The following is a 24091-nucleotide window of genomic DNA, read 5'->3' as shown; positions in this document are numbered from 1 at the left end:
TTAAGGGCTTGCGGGGCCCGTAGCAACAGAACCAGTTTAAGGATTTGCACGGCCCTAGTAGGGTACAATTTTCGTGAAAGCAGCCAGACTGGGAGCATAGGGACCCCGCACAGTGGAAAATGGGGTCACTCTGAGTATCCTTAAACATAGAAAAGGGGGGAGAAGAGAGGCTATGACCCTGATCCATGGGGGGAGGCACTATGAAGTGCGGGGACCATAGCATGTGCTACATGGATCAACCAGCCATGGTCGTATGTGTGTCTCCTGGAAATTACAGGCTAGTTCTTCGTGTGTGGCTGTTAAAGTGAACAGCCTGGGTTCCTAGTAGGGCTGGAACCAGGACGATTTCCCGCATTTCTCATAGCTGAGGCATCTTGGAATTAAAACTGGAAGCATCCTTCCTACATTTCCTCTCCAGAAGTCAATCTGTTTGGCTGCTGGAGTTAAGAATTACTTTCACTCTGAGATGCCCTTGTTCCGTGTGCTTCTGCATATCTCTGTTGTGGGTGCACAAGTTGATTTGGAAGGCAGCAAGCCCTGGGCGGGGACTTGCAAAGTGATGGGGGGGGGGTAACTCTTTTGACATTGTGTTATCCAATCCAATTTGTGAATACTCCATCACTTGATTTAGGTCTCAAGCTTACCTTTTCAGGCTTTGAGGTACCAGGAAGTGAGGTCAGGTGGCCACGCCTCCCTGTCGCACACTCCAGAAGCTGGAGGAGCCTCAGCCAGCAAAGGTTTAAATGGCCAGTTCCCCTCCCCTTCTCAGCCCCTCCAGACCCATTATTGGTCACTTTGGGATGGGGCAAGTCAACCTGCCCAAATCGAGGGAGAATTTTTCTTAATGATTAAAAAAATGGCAGGCAGAGGGTGGAAGGGCTCTTCTCTGCCGCCATTTTGAAAAAACCCATGTCCTGGTACCACTGAGGACCATGGTTGGGAAACCCTTCCATATGATATAGAAGCCCACTAGAAAGAGACCGATGGGGACTTTGTGGATTCATAGGAACCTTGAATTCATTAATTGTGGCAAACTACCGGTTTCTCTCGCCAGGTACTTCAAATTTGGTTGCCAGGGAACAGGTGATCTTCTCCCCAGTTTCTTGTGCAGTTAGTGATAGGCTAGAAGAGTCCTGGATCTTGTCGCCAATAAGAAATTCTCTTTACTTGCCATCCTTTCCTCAGATAATGTTTCAGAATATTTCAAAGTGGCAAAACTGCAGGAAAAAAAAACAACAGGAAGAAAACCTGTCCAATTCCACACACACGCAATTAATTATTTTTATTGCATGAACTTGTTGAATGCCTCATATATTTCCTGTTTGGAGTGGGGGTTTTGTGTGTTAATATGTTTTGTACTAAAAAGCTTCCTTGAGCAAGGCCTAACGTACAAATACTTGGGCTAGAATTATCTGTGCTGCAGAGAAATGGGGTGGGGAGTGCAGGGCAACGCCAAATTGTATGTGCCATATGTGCAGTGGATTAATGAGCTGCTAAGCACCTGCTGCCTTTATTTTCTTCTCAAAACTTAAGTGGAAATCTCCCTGAGTCAAATATGGACACACACTGCAGTCTGGAAAGCTGTTTTTCCCCCCTTTCCATCCTCCGTAATGGGGTTATGTTCCAGCTCTTGGGCTCCATACGCTTTCCTATATGGTTCCCAGATCTTGGGCTTTTGGTCATGATACTCAGGCTTGGGGCTCATTCTTAGGTCCTCAAAGTAGCAGGTTGTGACTCAGGATCATCAGGCTGCCCGTCACTCCAACACCAATATTAGGGCCATCGGGGGGTTGTGAACTGTGATTCTATGATTCTAGCATGCTTCACCTGCAGGGGAGGGAGAATAAGGTAGCCAAGTGGTGCCAGAATGTGGAACTCCAGTGAGAAGAAATTAGCTTAAATCAACTTAAGTAGAACTTCAAGAAGTCTTGATCTTTTTGTCAGGAACCTCAAGGCTTGTGACTGGGGAGAGAAAACGAAGCATTCTCTTTAGGCAAAGAAGACAGGTGTGCCTTCTGTGGCTAGTGACACATAATGATGCTTCTAGCTTGGCCAAAGTTGGTCTAAAGGCTAGGAGCCAGACCTTCTGCATTTGGCTGATCAAGCTGGAGGGAAAGGTGGTGCAAAAATAACAAATAATAAACACTTTTAAATTAAAAATAAACAGAAGTGTCTATACCTTCTCTTTCCTGAATTTTGGCCCTGTAGCAGTTGACCTGGGGAACCAAAACACACTGTAGATTAGGCTTTCTCAACCAGGGTTTCATGAAACCCTCGGGTTTCTTGACGGTAATGGAAGAGTTTCCCAAATGATGGGAATTAATTTGTTAAATTTGTTAAAATTTATCAGATGATAGGACCATATGTCCAAAGATGGCCCTGGAGAGGGTGGGAAGGGGAGGGGCCTCGGGTGGGCGTGTGCTTCCCAGCCAAATTCTGCACAATCAGAATTCTAACCCTGAATAATGTTTCAGGGGTTTCACGACGGTAAAAAAAGTTGAAAGACTGTTCTAAATCTAGATCTTGGCTGGGCACAGAATGTGTTACTGAGCCAGTTTTCACAATATAGCAGGACTATTGTCAGGAAACGGTCTCAGACCGAGCTCTAACACAAAATTAAAACACAAAATTAAAAGCCAGGCTTGTTGTAATCCGTATTTAAACATTTCAATGCTTTAGTCACGGTGGTAATGACACAGAGATTTCAGTCTTGCTGTCTCGCTCTTCACACACCTCCAGGAGGAGAGAAGCATGTGCGTGCCATGATTGTGAGATTCAGGCGGGCTCTCGGGAAATCTGCCCCCAACTGCACTCTTGAATGGATAGAAATGGTGTCTTTTCATGGTCCGGCCGTGGGAAGCTCGATACCGTTCCGATGCTGTGCGATTTGGTCTTGCAGGAGTGCTTAGCTGCTTAGCCAAATGTTTATATTGTTCTTGAAATAGTACGTCAACAGTTCCAAATCTTTTGTGCGCCCTTCACGCTTGATTAAAGAACCCCATTAATAGTGGAGAAAATGCTAATTGCCAATGTCTTTTGCCAGCCATTACCGACCAAAGCATTCTATATAATCCACTGTTGATTAACTTAATGAAGGCTGATGTGGTTTTGTGTGACAGTATCAGAATGACAAAGCAACCCTCTGCTTCTTGGACTCCCCGCTGCCGGAATAAGCTGTGGCGGGCGTTCGGTTGCCAAAAACGGCTCCGGCGTAAATTAAATTTCCTTGGCAGAATGATCGTAATGCGCTTTCAATTGTCCATTCATTACAATTGTCGGGACCAACAGACAGGGCCCCGGTCGCAAAGCGTACGCCTCTTCACCCGAGCGGCCAGATTGCATCTTCATTGGAGCTTTATTGATTCTGTTCCCCCCTCCCTTTGCTTTCCTTGGCAGGTGACATCACACAGAAGGGCTATGAAAAGAAGAGATCAAAATTAATTGGGGCCTACTTGCCACAACCTCCAGGTATGTAGAGCGGCACAAGCGGTGCATGAAACTGTCGTGCGCATTGGTCATTGGACTCGGCAATCAACGTGCGTCTAGTGGGGGTGTTGTCTGGGACAGAAAGGAGCCTGTCACCGTTGTGTGGTGTATGTAGATTGCCTTCCCACATCAACCCACCCCACCGTTCACAAGTATGTCTCTTTGTTCGACCAAGTCGTAGGTCTGTACACCTTTTAATATGTGTATTATTGTGCACTGCATGGGGAATGGAACTACCTGAGCGTCTTAATTTAGTTAATTATAAATAGCTAATAATGAAGGGGATGGTTAGGGGTATACAGATGAACCAGAATGTGCTAGATAAATTTAGGAAGCATCAGAATTTAAAAGAAGCTGTCCTTCCCCAGTGAATAACGGTCACAAAGAAAAAATGGATGTAGTGATCACAGCAGAACCAGTTGATCCAGAATCAATCAGCCTTGGTCTAGGCAAGCGGCCAGATTAACCGGTAGATTCCTGAGATGGCAGCATGTCGGGCTGCAGCCTCAAGATTTCAATTTTGAATATTCCCATAGGTGAAAAAACTCAAGTGAAAATTAAAATCAGAGTTCAGTCGCACCTTTAAGACCAACAAAGATTTATTCAAAGTGTGAGCTTTCGAGTGCTTGCACTCGAAAGCTCACACTTTGAATAAATCTTTGTTGGTCTTAAAGGTGCGACTGGACTCTGATTTTATTGTGCTACTTCAGACCAACACCGACTACCCACTTGAATCTATCCAAGTGAAAATTAGCATTAAAAAAAAATTAGCACACAAACAAGAAAGATAGCAGCCTCTGGTGACCCTTCTTGCATTCCTTTGCGACTTCTGGAGAATAATTTCATGCTGTGAAGCGCCTGAGAACATGATCTACTACTGGCACCTGAAGTTGCGGAGTGCGGTCTGCTGTGTTAAAACTATGCTGCGTCATTCGTTCTGAATAGGGTTTAGTCAGATATGTACATCAAATCTAAAATACCTTTGAAGATTTTGCACCAACCCTACTCCATTGTGATCATAGCCAGCATCTAAGATTGGATGCTGAACTGGATGAACTGAGATGCCAATACCGTAAAGCAGGGGTAGTCAACCTGTGGTCCTCCAGATGTTCATGGACTACAATTCCCATGGGAATTGTAGTCCATGAACATCTGGAGGACCACAGGTTGACTACCCCTGCTTTATGGTATTGGCATCTCAGTTCATGGGAATTGTAGTCCACGGACATCTGGAGAACCACAGGTTGACTACCCCTGCCGTAAACATATTCCACACTAAGATACTTTGATTTATTCCATCCTTGTCTCAATGAAATGAGGTAGGACTTCATTGATTTCTACCTACCTCGTCCACCGTCGTAATGATGCGACCGACAGCCATAATTCTTAGGATGTAACCAAACAACAGTACATCCTGTTACTAAATTAATTACTAAAACTTTGGGGATCATCTATGTTCCTAATGGAGCTTAACTCTTTTTGTGGGTCAGTGTTTAAGACCTACCGCACCTAACTTAAACCGGCTTCATCTGTTTGTGTTTGTAGTAGGGACAAAGTTGCTACTTCCCTTGCTTAAAACCATGATTTAGACCAAGAAGGAGCAAAATTATGTTTCAGTGGTGGCATGTCTCAGATTATTGGACATAGCAGTTGACAATGGCTGTCAATATTCTGGCCTGTTTCCGCAGCTGTCTGAAACATCTGGATGCCATTGGATAGTTACTGAGTAGTCCGCTTAATGGAGCATCGGTCCGATCTGCCATGGTCATTACTGTATTCTTGACTGTGCAATCACTTCTAGGTTCACTGAAGTCAGTTTCCTATGCTTCTATTCATCATAATTCGATTAGGTCAGAGGCAAAAGCTAATCCCTAAATGGAACCAACTGTTTTTACATAAGAGTGTATTTGTGACTTTTGGAACTCCTAAAAATAGAGAGTAATTTGCTTCCGCGTCTCAAATGGCCCATTGATCCATCATTGTCTGACATGGCCAAAAGTTCTTTTATAGCTTCAGGCCTGAAAAGGACTGTCCTGTGGATACTCACAAAATAACTGCTGTGCCGATGACTGTAGACTGCACTGTCCACCCTAAACTGGGGGGTGCTGAAGTCACAGTTGCCTTTGCTGTGCAAAGTTCAACCCTGTTTTTTTTCCAGAGCTCTAACAACACTTAGGCTATATTGTTTGACATACACAGAGGTGCAGTTAAGTTTTGGGTTTTGCAGATGTGGAGCATCAGCAAAATTGCTTCTAGGGTAGGAATCAGCAGCTGGTGGCCCCTGGGCAAAATCTGCCCCCCCTTCATGCTGCTGTTGGTGTCCCCCACTTCAGTCGTTGACAACCAAGAATAGAGAAGGAAGGGTGCTGGTGACCAACAGCTGTGAACAATGGTGACCTCCCCATGATCTGCTGATCATGGGGGAGGTCACCATTGTTCAGTCCCTCATCCAACTTGCCTTCTGACAAACCAGTTTGCTTGTCAGGGGTTGTGTTCTATTATATTAGCAGTTCTTCTCCTGGGCTCAGTAACATGGAACATTGTTATTCTCAGTCACCCCAAAGGAAGATGTATGGACCATAAAATAATACAAGATGATGGAAGAGCTCATATTGAATGAGACTCAAAAAAAGCTCCTCTAGCTGTTGTAAGTACTCTATGGATCCAGAGATTCTAGTGAGAATCCTAGGAAATTCATGTGCGTGCTGGTCAGCTCTTGTAGTGTAATGTCTGGTTCCCATAGTATGGATTGGGAGGACATATTGACTCGCTTCAAGAGAGGAGAACGTTCTGAGTGGTATAGGTGTGCTAGCATTTCTGCTTTTTTCAGCCCTGTCTTAATGTTTTTTTCCCTTTTTTGTTACACTGTGCTCCATGAAATGGGGAGTTAGCAACAAAGAAGTACATGGTACAATCAATTCAGCACAAAAGGAATAGCCGTGCAATGAACCACAATATTATTAATAATAATAATGATCAACAAGTGAAATAAAATCCTTATTTTCAAACCAAAGCCTAGCTTAATTGTTTAAAGAAGTGGTTTCTTGAAGACTTCATGAAGCAGATGTTTCAGTCTTAAACCTTCTTCAGTGTAAGATTCATACAATAATTCTTTTAAAAAGGAATAAAGAATACAATACATAAATACAAATGGTAGCAAGAACATGAACCTTACGTGATAAGTGACCTACATAAATCAGAAACATTCTTAAGGCTTACATAACAGATAAAACAATTGATACACTCACCATCACAGTCAAATGAACCCTTCTAAGTATTCTGAAATAAATATAATAGTTGAACAATGAGAGTTCCTATACAAAATCATGGAATTACAGTATAACTGAACAGTGGGATGATCCCATGAAATGTGGAGGCCATAGATTGGAAAATAAATTCCTCGTTTGGTAACCCATTTATTTTATTGATGACTGATCAATTGATTTGATTTGTAAACTCCCTCTCTCTGCAAGCAGGCGCAGGACGGTTAACAACATATAAAAACCCGTACATGCATTAAATCAATTTTAAATCTAATCTTATTTACTGTTATTGTATATCTTATATCTTTGTATACCGCCTTGAGCCAGTTTGCTGGGAGGGCGGTCTAAAAATCCAATAAACAAGCAAAGAAGCAACAAACATAGTTAAAACCACTAAACTGTTAAAATATGATAATCAATTCAAAATCAATTAAAGTACTCTCACAATATCCACCGGTAGTGGCCTGTGCTGTCCCCATTCCAATTCCAAGTTCCGATGGAGGGCAAGCAGAGAGGAGAGGAGGCAGTCCCATCTCGACATTAATATATGCTTACTTTGCGGCACTGCAGGGTGTCTTCACCATGTCAAGGCTCTGAGCCCACAGGGATACCTTCATTTGTGTCACTGAATAACATGTAGTTGCTTTCTGGCAGCAAGTCCAGCCTACAGGTTGTGGCTAACAGGAGTAGGGTCAGATTCAGGCCCAGCGAGTGCTGAAATGGTCACCCAGTGTCCGATTTCTACTAACAATCTGAGGCAGAATGTTCTTCTGTGCAAGAAATTCCTGGTGCGTTTATTTTTATTTGCATCATTTATTATCCTCGTGTCTCGCTGAGACTCAAAGCAGATTACGCCGTTAAAAACAGCGCCATATGAACAATGCAAAACACACAACCAGCGGTGCACATAACCGATTTACAGAATTAGAGAACAATGCAATAAAACAGGGTAGTAGGCACAGTGTCACAAAGCTGAATCGCAGAATTTGCAAACAATGCCGTAAGAACAGGGTAAAATACAAAAGGAAGGAAACAACCGAAAACTGCCTAGATTTAACAGCCTTATTTCCTTATTACAAAAAGGCTCTTCTGAACAGTTCCATTTTACACTGTGGGTGGAATGATAAAAGAGTAGGGAATTGTAGTCCATGAACATCTGGAGGACCACAGGTTGACTACCCCTGGTGTACATTATAGTAGTCTAGCCTTGGGGTAATTGTGGCATGGAAAACAAAGATATGAAAGGGCAAGCTAGCTAGAACGCTTCTCCCAGGCTTGCATTGAGATATATGGTCTGTGGTCTGAACTTGTACAGACTGGTACAGTCTGACCAAGTTGACCACCTTAGTGAGGCCATAGGGGCAGCTCTCAGTGGAAGCTCCTAGGAAAGATCTTGGTTCAGAAGCAGAGTTGAAAGAGCCACCAGCTGGGGAATTAGGTGAGGAGGCAGGTCTCCACATTGGAGGACCACACATATTGTGCCAGAAAATGGCCAGAAAGGACCTTCATTTTATACGTATACTTTCATATTTTGGCCCAACATTGCTTTATTTCTCAAGGATTTCAATCTGGAATCTAGTCCAAGAGCATAACTCATCCCTGGATCATTTGAAGCAAAAATCTAGTGAGAGTCTGACTATGTGGAACATGTACCTTCTGTGAGACTCTTTTGTCCTGGCACCCTGCCTCTCTATCACAGCCACACACAGAGACTACTTCCCTCTACTCCCCCTTCCCTCTCCCTTCTCTCTCTCCTTCATGGTCCCTCTTCCCTCACTCTCTGAGACACAAACACACACATTCTTTCCCCCCCCCCCACACTCCCCTCTTGCCTCTTCCACTTACCTCTCCTTCCTGATCCCTCACAAACACACTCATGCACACATCCACACCCTTCCCCTTCCTTACCTGTCTCAGGAGTTCTGCGGCTCTCTGTTGGTGGCATGGCAGAACTCTGAGGCTCTCCGAGGCCGGCTGTGGCATTTACCCTCTTCCCAAGCTCCACTCTCCAGAGGGTGGGACCGGCCTGGAAGTTGGGCGCTGTCGCAGCAGAGCTCAGAGCTCTCCTGACACATGTCACAGCATCTCCCCTCTTCCCAGGCCAGCCCTGCTCTCTGGAGGGTGGGACCAGCCTGGGAAAATGGGCGCTGCAGTGGCAGAGCCCTGAGGTGCAGCTCTGCCACTGCAGCGGCCATCTACTGGCTCATTACCTAAGGCATGTCAACAGATGTAATGTCCACTATCATTTCCGTTTTAGGGAGCACGCCAGTAGATGTGTTCCACATCAATAATACTGATAACCTCCATTTTATCACTGAGTTAAGTACACCCAGTCCCTATATATTTGAGAAAATGAATGAAACTCAGAGAAGTTTGAGTTCCAGTCTGAGTTGAGGCCTGGTACCTCTCTCTTTAAAAGCTAAATCCACTGTTCAACGCACCTGAGGCCCTGTGCCTCTTTAAATCCATGTGTTCAGTAGTGTGGTATAGAAGTTCCAGCTGTTAATTAAAACTAACAGCCAGTTGTAGTTATTGCAGGCACGGATTGGGAGATAATAATACACTGTCCTGAGAAGTCACAGTAAGGAGCAGTATATAAATCAAATGAATAAATAATGCTGAAGAGTTACTCTTTACACAGACAGAAGCATATGATCGGTATCTAATGTTACTCTCGATTAAGAAATACCAAAATTCTGTGCCCATTGCCACACCAAGACCAGTTCAGTCCTGCCATTTGTATACATTTGTATACATTAACCTTTTTGATAACCATTGGCTCAGCTGCCCTTTGGCTTCCGAACCTTGCAGCAGTCTGGAGATTTTCTGTGCTCTTGCAAATCTGAGGCAAATGCCCAGCCCCACCAGCTAAATCTGCTGAAGCAGAGCTGGTTTTTATTCACCAAAATGTGGGGAGGAGAAGGAGAAACCCATCCCTGTCCATTCTGTCTTTCTGTTACTAGAGTTAATATAAATTACATCAAATTTCCACTTAGGGCTAGGAGATCTCCAATATGTTTGTAATATTGTGTGTTCCTCTATAATTGTCTTCAGTGCTTTCCAGACCATATTGGTGTTTTCCTATGATCAGACTTGTTCTATCCTTTGATTCATATGACCAGAGGATTGCTGTTCCCCGTGTGGGGGAGACGGATTGTCTTGAAATGGAAGCAAGATTATTGGGGCAGCTTTCTGCAGCTTTCTATTCACTTAACACAGTATTTCAATCAGGAAACGCAAGCATTTATAAAGCTGGACATCTGACCTCACAATTGATGGGGAAGAAGATTCTATGTATTATTGAAACTAAAATAGCTGAATTAGGGTTGGGAGCTTTGGCGTCCGAAGCGGCCGTCGCTGGCTACTGGCTACTTCAGACACCAAATCGCCCAATCCGAAAATGAATCCTGTAGAATACTTTTTTGGAGGGGAGGAGGGAGATCTGATGATATTATCACTTGTACAGATGTGCCCACCAGTAAAATCCAAGGCGGGCCCACCCCCACCCCCCGCCCCCAGCATTCCAGCATCCAATCGTCTTGCTGCTTCTTTGCTGACATGACAAACACCAATGTTGGCAGAGTAGGAGATTGACTATGTGGCTCCATACTGTAGTGTTTGTGTGTGTGTACGTGTGTGTGCGCGCGTGCCTGTGTGTGCAAGTGTGCCCACGCGTGGGCTCGCGTGCGCATGTGCCGCGCGCTTTACTGCATGGGGGCAGAAGCTCCATCCGTTGCTGTAACAAATGTCAAAAAACTAAACCTGACTTAATTAGTTTTTTCCGACTTGTTACAGCGGCGAATGGAGCTGCTGCGGTACGGTGTAGACTGCAGCACAGTGAAGGGGCCACGAGGAGGACGCTCCGCACTAGCAACATTGGGGTGTGTGACATCCGGGAAGCAGCGGCTAGAGAGCGCGCAGCACCGCACGGCACGGCGGCAAACCGGCCTCTCTTTTACTTTCGCTTTGGTGAGCACAATCAATATCAGTGTATGTGTGTGTGTGTGTGCGTGCGTGCGTGCGTGTGTGTGTTTAATGAGCCTTGCAGTTGCTGGATAGAAGCAGGTGGTGAGAAAACCTTCATTGCATCATGGCCCACATAGCTTCAGTGGCCTAAAATGGCCTGGCAATGAACAAGGGAGAATTATTATCTGTTGTATCCTCTTCTTTGCCCTATGGCAAAAACTTGTGGGGTTTATTTTTTGGTGGGGGGGGGGATACTCTGTACTCCAAGGCACCATGTTTAGCTGGGACATCACATCTTGTATTGCTCTTTCGAAGTGGTACAACCACCTGGAATAAGAATTCTCTGTTAAAAGGAGGCCCCATGTATCTTGACCATTCCTGGTTAAACCTCATCAACCCAAAGGGGAACCCTGGGTAAATGTGAGTTTTGACATAAAGACGTTTGCGTGCATATAGACATTGAATAAAACATTTACTTCTAAAAATGAGAGTACATCTGTACTGCTTTTAGCTTCTCTGTCTCCTATCCTAGTCCCTGACTCCCACCTTGAGATCATCCCTTTATATATAGCAGGGATTCCCAGCCAGGGTTCTGGGGTGTCACTGGAGCTCACTTCTCAAGTTGTTCTACAGGCCTAGTCTCTTTCTCCACAATAGAAACGGCAAATGATCAACTGGTTGATCGGCTGGCTCCCGCATCTTACCTTCCGCACCCACTTCTCTGAAGGAGCATGTCACCACATCTGGGATTTCCTGAAGTCTGAAAAAATATTTCAGGGGCTACTTCATGGTCAAAAGGTTGAGAAAGGTTGCCATATACATTCTCGACCTAGGGATCTTATCTCGATTCTTCAGCAACGCTCCACGACAACCAGACTCTCCTTGCCTTGATTCTCAAACAAAGAATTTGGAGTCAAAGCCAACAAGGCTTCTTGGTGGCTAAATATAAAATAATCCAGAAATCAGTGTGTTCTTTGTGAGGCAGAACTCTCAAAACCAGAAGCACCAAGTCAGAGTTGGTAGATATCCACAGGGGTCTCTTTCCCCATGCCCATGGGTGATTTTTGTCATTTGTGAATACTCCATCACTTGATTTAGGTAACAAGCTTGCCTTTAAGGTGAAGGCTTTAGGGTTTATAGTTCTAATATGAACCGTTTAATTTTGCATTTCCGTGTGGATCAGTTTGGGATTGGCAAACCACAAACACTCACATTGCAAATAAATAAATTCTAATAGGATTCCAAAGAATTCACATTTTCTTATCCCTAGCTACCCCATCCTTCTAAATGGAGAAGGTTGGGATTGAACGTGGGACTTCTGGCTTATCAAGCAGAGGAGTCGCAGCCCTCCCCCTAATTGTGTTTCTGTAGAAGGCAGGGTGCAGTTAATTTTTTAAAAAGAAGAAATTGGGGTGCTGGAAGAAAAGGATTTGCAAACATGAATAGCTTGGAGTCTGTCCACTCTAAGATCAGAATTAATTGACTACCTGTTCAGAACATATCCACGACTGTTAATAAGATAACTCCTTTCTCAAACAGAGCCCACTATCCTTCCTCAGTTTTCTGGTCCTTTACAGATTAGCAACACAAATCGCTTACTTGCTGATTATACTTGTATTGTGAACTTCTTGGGTTCCTGGTTCTCATCTTCCATCCTCCTGCTTTCAGTGATTTGTAAAGCACAGAACATATCGCTGCAAGCAGCTGGAGGGGCTGGCTCTGTTGCTTTCATTTCTAAGATAGCAAGGACAACAAAGTCTTTATCTTAAATCTGGAGAAATAAATCTCCATGGGGAGTGTTAAGGTTTAGGAAACTAGAACACTGTTTTCAGAAGTCTCATAGGATAGGATAGTGATTAATAGGATGAGATAGACCGGAGAAGTCCCTGGTCTACATATCACCTCATCCTAGGGTTGCCAGCCTCCAGGTGGAGATTGGAGATCTCCCAGAATTACAACTGAGCTCTAGAGCAGGGGTAGTCAACCTGTGGTCCTCCAGATGTTCATGGACTACAATTCCCATGGGCCCCTGCCAGGCAGGGGCTCATTGGAATTGTAGTCATGAACATCTGGAGGACCACAGGTTGACCACCCCTGCTCTAGATGACACATTAGTTGCCTGGAGAAAATGGCAGGGTTGGAGGGAGGACTCTTTGGCATTATACTTTCCCATTACGGTTGATACAGATATGAGACTGGAGGCCCGTTAGCCTCCTTTGGAGGTGACGTTAGATGGCTTCAGACAACTCTCACATTGTTGGGATCAGTGAGGGCAACCACTTGTCCCCTAGATCCCTGTCCATCTCGGTTCCTCAAAAAGGGCAGCCAGCAGATAGGAGGCCAACTCAGGGATATTATCAGTCTCTCCTGTCTACTGAGGAATTCCCTGAAGAAGGCTCTCTACTAAAGAAACCTCTACTAAAGTTCACCCTCTACTAAAGAAACCATTGCTGGATCCATGGGACCCAGCCAGCTACCGCCCAGGCTTACGTTTCTGGGAAAGATGTTTGAAAGGGCCACCATGGACCAGCTCCTGACATTCTTGGAGGAAATGTTGGCACTTGACCCATACCACTCGGGCTTCTGTCCTGGCCACAGGGTGGAGACAGTGTTGGTCGCCCTGGTCAATGCCAGGTAGACCGGGGCAATTCGGCCATCCTCATGATGTTAGACCTATCAGCCGCACATGATGTGGTTGACTATGAGTTGTTGGCCTTGCCAGGATGGGTATATGTGGGACAGCCCTTCAGTGGCTGCTCTCCTTCCTGCAGAACTGGACACAGAGGGTGGCAGTGGGGGATGAGTTGTCGTGCCCCCTTCGACTCCCTTGTGGAGTCCCGCAGGGGGTGGTGCTCTCCCCTACACTTTTTAACAATGAACATGATCCTCCATGGGGGAGGGGGAGCATTAGCAGGTGAATGTTGTTTTGATTATCCCCCCCATCAAAAAATCCTGCCCATCTTCAGTCTTCTTCCATAAGTATCTGGAACATGAGGCCATAGGAATAAATGGCGTCAGGTGCAGGTCACCCAGTTTGATGTTTCATATATATATAAGTTGCCCTCAAACCCCGTTTGTTTCATGTTCTCATAGAACAAAAGAAGTTTCAAGCGAAGCCTCATGTCCTTAACTGCACAGGTTGCAGTATGATTATTTATAATTAAATTTATATACCGCCGCTCCCAGCAAGCTGGCTCACGGCGGTTTACAATAAAATCCCATAAAATACAATATAACCCTAAAAACATCATAAAATACAATTCTCCCAAGGCCTTAATAACCTTGTTATTTGATGATGCCACCTTGTTATTTGTCCCTCTGCGTTCCCTGTGCTTAGTATTCTGCAAAGGTTTTGCTTCTAGTACAAAAGTGACTGTATACAGAGTATCTTGTGCTCTGTGTTATCCTGGGCGTAGGATTTAGATTGAGGGTTTTTTTTTTTTTTACATTGGAACCGATTTGCCCCATTGAGTGCCTAATAGCATTTACTAATCTTGTTTAGTTGTTTAAAGAAAAATTGAGAACAGGCCCCAAAGTGATATTTATATCTCCATAAGCAAAGGGAAAAACACACACACGCACAAATGACTTGTGAATTCAGTGTCCTACCTTGACCTTTGATGAAAGCAGAAAATTAAATTAAACATTTCCCTTGTAGGGCTTTATGCCAGACGAGTGCCGTATGTGTGTGTGTGTGTGTGTGTGTGTGTGTGTATCTTGGACTGTTTCTAAAATGACCATTGCAATAAATGCACACATAACAATATGAAATAATTCCAAGGGAAATTAAAATCTGGGGGGAAATGACATTTTGATAACATTTTGGAAGGTATGACTTTAAAATAAGCGAAAGGATTTCATTATTTTTGGCAATTTCATTTGAAGGGGGCCAATACTGACAATGTTTTTGCTACCTCATCTTTCTTTCCTGGTTTATGCACCAGGCTCTACATTAGCATATATCACGGAGGGTGTGAATTACTTTCCATGTGTATACTCTTCTTGTGATTATTGCAAGAAGGTGTTCAGTAGAGAATTATGGAAGCATCTCAGAAATTTTATTGAAGACAGAAAAGACGGGCAGTCTGGTGTAGATTCACCATGACATTAAAAAAAGAAAAGAAAAGAAACCTTTAATAGAAATCTACAAAACATGGTAGCCAGCATAATCTGTTGCTAGCCTGATTGCCCACAAGAACATTAGGAGAGTCCTGCAGAATCAGAGCAGTAGTCCATCTAGTTCATCATCTTATCTCACACAGTGACCAATAAGTCTGGAGGGCCAACACCCGGACAAAGAGGCTGAGGTCTTCTCCTGATAAAAACATCAAAAGAGCCCTGCTGGATCAGATCAGTAGTTCATCTAGTCCAGCATCCTGTCTCGTAAATAGGCCAACAATAGGGCCTAGAAGCTGAGGTCTTCCCCTGGTAAGAACAGAAGAGCCCTGCTGTATCTAGTCCGACATCGTGCCTCACACAGTGGCCAGCCAGTTCCTAGATAGCCAACAACAGGGCATAAAGGCAGAGGCCTTCCCCTGGTAAGAACATCAGAAGAGCCTTCTGCATCTGTCCATCTAGTTCAGTATCTTGTCTCACACAGTGACCAGCCAGTTCCTCTGAACAAAAGGGCATTGAGGTTGAGACCTTCTTTTGTTGCCTCCTGGCATTGGGATTCAGAGATTGACTACCTCTGAATGTGGAGGTTCCCCTCTGTCACCATGCCTAATAGCCACCGATAGATCTATCCCCCATGAATCTATCTAATCCCCTTTCCAAGTTGTCTGTCCCTGTGGCCATCATTACATCCTCGGGCAGCGAATTCCACATTTTAATCACTTTCTGTGTGAAGAAGTAAAACAACTGTTCTAATCTGCTGTGACCCCTTAGGACGAAATTAAGCAGCTTTTCAAAGCTTCCCCTAACTGTTCTACTAACTTTAAAACATGAATAAACATATTTCACCTTACTGGTTTATGAAATTCACTTATAAAAGACTGGCCACAAGTTTGATTTCCAATTGACCAGGGCCCATTTTTTTTTCTCCCGGACCTAAAGAACCAACTTGGTGTGGTGGTTAAGAGACCTGGATTGGATTCCCTGTTCCCAGCTATGAAGTTCTGCTGGATGACCTCAAGCTAGTCACAGCTCCCTGTGCTCTCTCAGGCCCACCTACCTCACAGGGTGGGGAGAGGCGGGATGGGCGATTGCAGGCCACTTTCGAGACTTCAACGAGTAGTGCTGTGTAAAAACCAGCTCTTCTTAAAAACCACCCTACAGACGAAAAGTACAGAAATTTAATTAATAAATAAATGTTTTGCCCTCTCTTATTAGAAGAACAGGAAGAAGAGTTGGTTCTTATATGCCGCTTTTCTCTACCCGAAGGAGTCTCAAAGCGGCTTACAATCACCTTCCCTTTCCTCTCCCCACAACAGACCCCCTGTGAGGAGGGGAGGCTGGGAGAACCCTGATATTACTGAAGAGGAAGAAGAGTTGGTTCTTATATGCTGCTTTTCCCTACCCGAAGGAGTCTCAAAGTGGCTTACATTCGCCTTCCCTTTCCTCCCCTTGCAACAGACACCCTGTGAGGGAGGTGAGGCTGAGAGAGCCCTGAGATTCCTGCTCGGTCAGAACAGCTTTCTCAGTGTTGTGGCGAGCCCAAGGTCACCCAGCTGGCTGCATGTGGGATTGCGCAGAATCAAAACCAGCTTGCCAGATTAGAGGTCCACACTCCTAAGCACTACACCAAGCTGTGTCTCTTTTAGCAATAATAGTAATATGTAAAAAACCATGCAGCCTCTGGTCTTAAGACTCAGGCCAGACTGCAGCAGACCCAAATAAACCAGTGCACAGTAGGTAGAATCGCAGCACGTAAGGAGGGTGGGGCTCATGCTGGTTCCCTGAACATGCAAATGTGGGTGTTAGAAGCACACAAGGAAGTCTCACATTCCACCTGGGAAATGTCAGAGAATCCACACCACCGGTAGCTCAGTGATGGGAGTGGATTTTTTTCCCTTGGTCCCCGAAGGTTCGTATCACCATAGTATCTAATTTGTAGACTTAAAATAGAGCTGTCGCCTGCTCCTAGCAGAACCACATGATGCTGTTTGGAAGGAGCCACCGAACTGATTATTTCAATTAGCTTGCATTTATTTTTAACCGTTTGACGGAGCGGTGCGCAGCCCCGGCGCGGTTCACTTGTGCGACATCCTCCCTTTACTTGTCTCGCATAGCACATGCCCTGTCCGAATGGCGCTCCGTTTTTCCTGGAATGCCACTGCCTGGAAAAATAACTCTTGGAAGCCAAGATTCTTCTCCATCTGTCACGTCCAGGAACCCGCCTTCCTTTTTCTTTCCACTGAGGAACTGGAGATAACAACATCTGGAGATAGGAGATGAGGATCATGGAGCTAAATTGCCAGGAATCTTTGCTTTGGAATACAGACGGATAGCTTTTGTTTTCGTCAGGACACCACGACTTAGTGGTGGGAGGCGTAGCGTGATTTCTTGACCTGGATTAGCTTGACTTGCCGTCCAGCCCAGCGAGAATTTGCAGAGGTCTGCTACTGCAGGGGTAGTCAAACTGTGGTCCTCCAGATGTCCATGGACTACAATTCCCATGAGCCCCTGCCAGCGGTTGCTGGCAGGGGCTCATGGGAATTGTAGTCCATGGACATCTGGAGGACCACAGGTTGACTACCCTTGCTCTATAGGTCAGACATCCCCAGCTTTTTGGAATTTGGAAACCACTGAGGGGATAGTGTCACAAAACATCTGGAGGACCACAGGTTGACTGCCCCTGTGCTGCACCCTTATTTGTAGCTGTGTGGTAAAACTCGTGTCCTTTGGTTAAAGTCTGGGAGTCTTGACCTAGTTAATGTTTTGTGACTCCCATCTGACACCAGGACAAGGTAGGGAGCTGGTTTTCCTGGCCTGCCCCATGCTCTCCTCTTTCAAACACGGCCTTTCTTGGACAGTTGTTCCCCTGTCACTATGCTGTCTGCTCTTGCAATGTAGCATCCTGGGTGCTTAGTGAAGTTTCCACCAATGCATGCTCCACAGCCCTCAATCCTCCCCACTTTTTGCCTTGCACAACAGACTAATGGGAATCAGTCTGTACCTCTTAGTCTTTGCTCTCCAGCCCCTCCAGCATGGCTCTTGCATGTCTTGCTACAAACTGTAAATAGGCCTGCGTGAGCTCTACAGTAAGAATACGGGACCAGCAATCCTCCCTCAAAGGTGGGGTTGAAGGAGATGAACTTCAGAGGCCATTTTAGTAGTCCTCAATCCCTGTTCCTGTGGGTCTAGGATGGCTAAATGCCAATTTCAGTTTTGTCTAGAGCAGGGGTAATCAACCTGTGGTCTTCCAGATGTCCATGGACTACAATTCCCATGAGCCCCTGCCAGCCTTTGCTGGCAGGGGCTCATGGGAATTGTAGTCCATGGACCTCTGGAGGACCACAGGTTGACTACCCCTGGTCAAGAGCAATATATGAGGGCACTCCATTTACGCTGCATGACATAACCTGTGTCGCTGAGGTCAGGAAAAGGCTGTGTATCTTAAACAGGCACATGTGCAATGAAATTAAATATCTGATTTCCCCCCCCTCTCCCTCCCCCTCCCCGCAAATGCAGGAGTGGATCAAGCACTGCCACAGGAACGCCGAACTCCCGTTACCCCCTCCTCCTCCTCTCGCTACCATCGACGCAGGTCCTCAGGGTCACGTGATGAGCGCTACCGGTCAGGTATGTGGGGAAAGGACTTTGGGCTGATGAGAGAAGAGCCTTTCGGAGTAGGAATCTGAAACGGGGGTTCCAATGGCGTACGCTGGAAACAGGCAATCAAAAGAAGTTCTGGTTTCATCTGCCAAACAATCTCAAGCAAACGCTGTATCAGGAAAGGAAAATTAAGGAGTAACGGGTTTTTGACATTGCTTAATGACAGAATTACAGCCAACATTGTTAGGGAGGTGCATTGTTAGTGCACGTATACAGTTGGATCCAGCCAGCTTGACCAGGGCCCCCCTCCAACATAGTTTTTGGACAGGCAGATATCTGAGCATAGCCTTTTAGAAGGTCACCTCCTTCCTCTATCATCAACAGAAAAGCTAGTTGGACCAACCTGTCAACCTTTCCAGCCAATTGATGAGCACCCGCATATCAGTTCTTCCTGGCCATCAATAAGAGAGGGCATGTGTTGCATCAGCCTTCAGGATTGAGCAGATATCTGGGTTCCTTGTCCCAAAAGACCTACATTTGGCCTGAATCAGGGCCAGGGCATTTTCCATTCTGGCCCCTACCTGGTGGAATGAGCTTCTGGAACACATCAGAGCCCTGTCGGAAAGAGCACAGTTCCACCGGGCTTGTAAAATGGAGCTCTTACGCCAGGCTTTTGGTTGAGGCCAAAGCTAGACAACATCTACCTATTTCATGGGCCCACCCACCTATCTATTAGTTCTCAACATTGAGTGGAAGAAGCTCCAGATCTCTGCCTGACTCTTGCCTGCTCTGTGGGATGAGAGGCCGCTGCCGTTTTTGACCTGTTGCGTCAATGACTTTTAAAATTAATTAAATTTTATTTGCTTTAACTTCGGCATTTAAACTCTTACGTTGTACACCGTCCTAATCTGGTCTCCTGAACAGGGTGGTATAGAAGTCAGTCTATTCATTCATTCATTCATTCATTCATTCATTCATTCATTCATTCATTCATTCATTCATTCATAATAAGATTTATATTACTGCCATACCCAAGACTGGCTCGCAGCGGTTTACAATATTATCATATAAATCATATATAGTAAAAGCCCCATAAAATCCTGTTAAAAACCCAATTAAAACAAAATACTATTTTTTCATGTACTGCATGCCGCCCACGTCCAGGGGTGCACCTGCATGTGCTGCCCTCAGTGCGTCTGGGGTCAAGAAGAAAGGTGCTTCTGCCAAAGAGTAGGTGGCTGGCATTTGCAGACATGGTCCATGTCCGCTGCACCATTTGGAGGAGTGTGCTTTTGGCATTTTGCCTGCTCACCGCAGTGCTGAAACATGGGCATATTAAGGCCGCCTCCTCAGATATGCTACAGGGCAAGGGCTTGAGAGTTCTCTGCCAAGCCATTTGAGAATCGGAGGACACCCTTGTGCCTGTCAGTACCCTTTATTTCACCGTCGGCCGTTTATCACAGATCTTAACATTCCCGTGCTTGGATGTAGGTTCTAAAAATGCGTCCCCTATCCAGTGCATCCTAGAACTCTTGAAAATGTATTTCCACTCATTGCCTTGCTTGTAGGGAAGACTCAGTCGTACAGGCTCCAGTGTGAAACTTCTTGATCGTACTCAAATAGAAAAGAAGATAGAGAAAATATTCAGGGAGACTCAGGGCTCCAGGGCTGCTATCCTAGTGCAGAACCTGTAATCGCAGTAACACTTTCTGCAGCTCGAGTGATCATGGAAATATGCCGCTTTTCCCTACCCGAAGGAGGCTCAAAGCGGCTTACAGTCGCCTTCCCATTCCTCTCCCCACAACCCCTGAAGAAACCCCAGAAACCCCTGAAACACTTTTCAGGCTTCGAGAAACCACAGAAGAGGCGCGATCGTGCAGAATATGGTTGAGAAGCATAGCTGTGTACACAGCCGCCTGGAGCCCCTCCCCTTCCAGGCCCATCATTGGCCATTGGAGGGGCGGGTTGACATGACCATATATGGCAGGGTTGGTGAAACTGTGGCTTTCCAGATGTCCATGGACTACAATTCCCATGATCCCCATTACACAATTCCCATGTGTAACAAATTATTTTTATATATAAAAAAGCCGGGTCTACACTGACCTGAAACACCTCTCCAGAGGTATAAATCTTTCTACTATTTCATTCTTTTAACTGTAGTTAAAGATTGAACCTGAGACCTTCTGGATACAAAGCAAATGCTCTGTCACTGAGCCATGGCCTGAGTGCCACTTCAAGGACTCCATTTAGTAGCTTCTGGACTCAAGAGTCCTGAAATTCCCTAGCCCCCTGCAGACTGCCAATGTTGGGCCTAGAGGGCCCCTGGGTGGACACGTCCACAGCTATGCTTCCCAACCATATTGTGCCCGATTGCACAACTTCTGGGGTTTCTCGAAGTCTAAATAATGTTTCAGGGGTTTCTTAACAGTAGAACGAGAAAGGCTAGTGTATGTGCTTGTTTTGCCTCTAAAATGCTGACGTGGCTTCGATCAAGAAAACAGTGATCTCGATGGTCCGCACACCCTCCTGAATCTGCCAACTCTTTGCCCACAACATGACTCCCATCCGTCATTCCCATCTTCGTAATAGCTGTGGGAGGGTGCCGCGTTTCCGCTTGGACTCCTGGCAAATGAGTCAGATATCCATCATACGCTGCCACAAACAGGGAAGGGGGGAATATATTGGCTGCTCTGGGCAGGTCAGTCGTGTGCCGCAGCTGTCATTCCAGCACGGGGGGTGCAAATCTCAGGGGTACAAATGTGATCAGTACAATAAAATAAATTACACCCTCTTGGTCTGCACGACAGCAAAAAGGACAACAACAGATTAAGGAGTCTTCTATCAAGCTGAAAAGTAATCCTCTTAATTTGCCCTCTGCTAAAAGACCTGTGACTAATCGTTCCTTGCTTTTACTCAGCAAGATTGTTCAGGGTTAGGTGACGAATGAATGATTTATTATGATCAAAGATCAGCACAAGTCAGTACATTACCAGAAATATTACATTTAAAGCTTTTTGAGGGGAGGGCATCAAATCACAACCAATTTATTGTGAACCCAGTAGGACTTTCAGGGCAAGAGACACTCAGAGGTGGGTTGCTGTTGCCTGTCTCCGTGTCATGGTCATGGTGTTCGTTGGTGGTCTCCCATCCAAATACGGACCCGGATCGACTCTGCTTAGCTTCTGAGATTTGACAAGATTGGACTAGGGGGGTACATTTGGCTGGGCCTCCAAAATACTATTTAAGCTGAATAAAAATCAGATAATTTTATCAGCTAACAGCCAACAAGAGCCTCTTGTGGCGCAGAGTGGTAAGGCAGCTGTCTGAAAGCTCTGCCCATGAGGCTGGGAGTTCAATCCCAGCAGCCGGCTCAAGGTCGACTCAGCCTTCCATCCTTCCGAGGTCGGTAAAATGAGTACCCAGCTTGCTGGGGGGTAAACGGTAATGAATGGGGAAGGCACTGGCAAACCACCCCGTATTGAGTCTGCCATGAAAACGCTGGAGGGCGTCACCCCAAGGGTCAGACATGACTCGGTGCTTGCACAGGGGATACCTTTACCTTTAAAAATCAGATAATTTTATCAGCTAACAGGATAGCAGAGCTTGAATAAAACCAATTTGGGGGGCTTTTATTCAGGTATATTCAGCGATATTGAAGATCCCCTGAAGTGGTAGAAGCTGAGATCCTCCTGCCACACAGAGAACCTTGGTCCACAATTTAAACCACGCTGCAAGAGAACCCAAGCCAGCCCCAGGGTTGAGCTGGCTGGAGTTTTTTAATTGATATTTTTCTTCTCGGGTTTATTGGACCCAGAAAAATCTGGGATTTCCAAAAAATCCTGGATCTGAATTGGGATCCGAGATTTTTCGGAAATACTGAATTCTTTTTCGGGTCCAGTAAACCCAAACTGAAAAATACTGATGATTTTTTTTTTTTTTTACACATCCCTGGATGTGTACACGTCCCGGGCAATCCGAGTCAGGGCCAAAAATGTTGCCTCCCAACTTTCAGCAACTGATAGCGGGACATACACTGAAACAAGGAAAGAGTCATTGTCATTATCATGTTAAGATGAAATTTCTGATTTTGTGACTTGCCCTTTCTATAGGATAGAAAGCTAACATTCTTCTGACAGTGCAGTTCCAGAATGGAGTTTCTGGCCTGCTAGCTGACCCAAAAAACCCCACCCTGTGTCCCATCATAGAATCATAGAGCTGGAAGGACTTCCAGGGTCATCTCATCCAACCCCCTGCAGAATGCAGGAAATTCACAGATACCTGCCCACCCCAGGTCCATGCCCAGATGATGCCCCCTCCTCGGCCAGTCTGGCCTGGAAGAAATCCAGCTCCCAACCCCAAAGTGGCCATTGGCATTTCTCTGGGCATGCAAGAAAGGGCCACAAGAGCCAAGCACCAACACAACCTCTTCTGCCCATCCTACGGACAATCTGCCGGAGTCCACAGAACCAGCATTCCTTGACAGCAGCTTGAACGGAAGGCCACCACAAGAGATGTTTTCCACAGTGTAGAACACAGTAATAATCCCTCCAAAGTTTTGCCAGTCAAGCGGTTGTTACAGACACAGGAGCAGAGGACGGGAAAAGAGCTGGCAACTCTATCCATTGCAGCTTTTCTTGTGGCACTCTACTTTTTGCCCAGAAAGGAAGAACCAACCGCAGCGTCCCAAATAAATACCCGTGTTTTTTTTTCCTTTGTTTTGAGAGGGATTGATTGCTAATGGCATTAAGTGTTATCAATTTCCACGGCATCGCCCACCACGTCGCCACTAGATAACAGCGGTCTAACGCCACCGAAAGAAACAAGAGGCCGCAAATCCCATCATTTAGCCACTTGCATCCGAGCACATTAGCTGCTTTATCACCTGTCAGTACCAATTAGCACATGTCCTCATCCCATTGCTAATAGACGCTTGGCATCCAAATTAATTATATACCGAAAAGTGTGCACCTTTCCGGCAGTCCTTGCTAAAGACTGCCACACTTTTCTCTAGCAAAAGCGGAGGGACGATTGTCAGTTTTCGGTTAGCGCCGTACATAAATATCTCCTTCCCGTCTACATCAAAGGCAGGTAATGCTTCAACACGTCATCCCACCAATAGAGGGATTATTAGCATGGCTAGAATTCTTTTCTTGTTCCATTGAAGTTAGTCGCTTGAATTGGGGGGAGGAAATCATTTTCAAAAGCCGTTGTGCCGAGTGGTTGTAGGAGGGGATGGGGAGAATGGAGGCAAGATTAGGCAGGTGGAACTAGCTGTGATTTTTTCTGGAAAGCAGCCAGTGTGACTTATGGCCAAGTAATGTATTTAGGAGCAGAACATTAGGGGTTCCCCCGAGGAGAAATGGGACGCCTTCCAATCTCTACAGTTTGAATACCCAAACAATAGCCGATTTCATTAAAAACGGATGCCTGAAATCCTGGAGAGAAATAACGTTTTACAGCGAAAGAAATCTGTCGGGAAATAACCGTAATCGCTGCCCTTTAATCCTGCTCCTTTGCCCTTTATCCCTGGAGGCAGGAAATAGGTTGCACTTTTGGTCAGGTGACGAAGCGGAAGCACCCGCCCCCTCTCAGTTCACAGTCCTCCGTAGCAGTGCAACGACCACTGTGTGTGGTCAGCGTTTCAAACTGCAATGAAA

At 45.5% G+C, this 24091-nt stretch overlaps 1 protein-coding gene across 4 annotated transcripts in view; it reads left to right on the top strand.

Annotated features, from left to right (window-relative positions):
* The window catches only part of DIP2C (disco interacting protein 2 homolog C), a 287193-nt gene that overhangs the window by 158418 nt on the left and 104684 nt on the right, over positions 1–24091 (top strand). For 2 of the 4 annotated variants that reach the window (XM_077304478.1, XM_077304479.1), the window contains exons 2-4: positions 3397–3468; positions 10545–10718; positions 18348–18458. In XM_077304478.1, the coding sequence (XP_077160593.1) occupies positions 3397–3468; positions 10545–10718; positions 18348–18458 (357 nt within the window). The remainder of the gene's footprint in view (positions 1–3396; positions 3469–10544; positions 10719–18347; positions 18459–24091) is intronic. The other 2 variants (XM_077304480.1, XM_077304481.1) reach the window with 1 other exon arrangement.

Source organism: Paroedura picta, chromosome 11 (assembly GCF_049243985.1).
Source record: "Paroedura picta isolate Pp20150507F chromosome 11, Ppicta_v3.0, whole genome shotgun sequence".
Lineage (NCBI taxonomy): Eukaryota > Metazoa > Chordata > Lepidosauria > Squamata > Gekkonidae > Paroedura > Paroedura picta.
The sequence above is the reverse complement of the archived record's forward strand: the minus strand, read 5'-3'. Positions and strand labels throughout refer to the sequence as shown.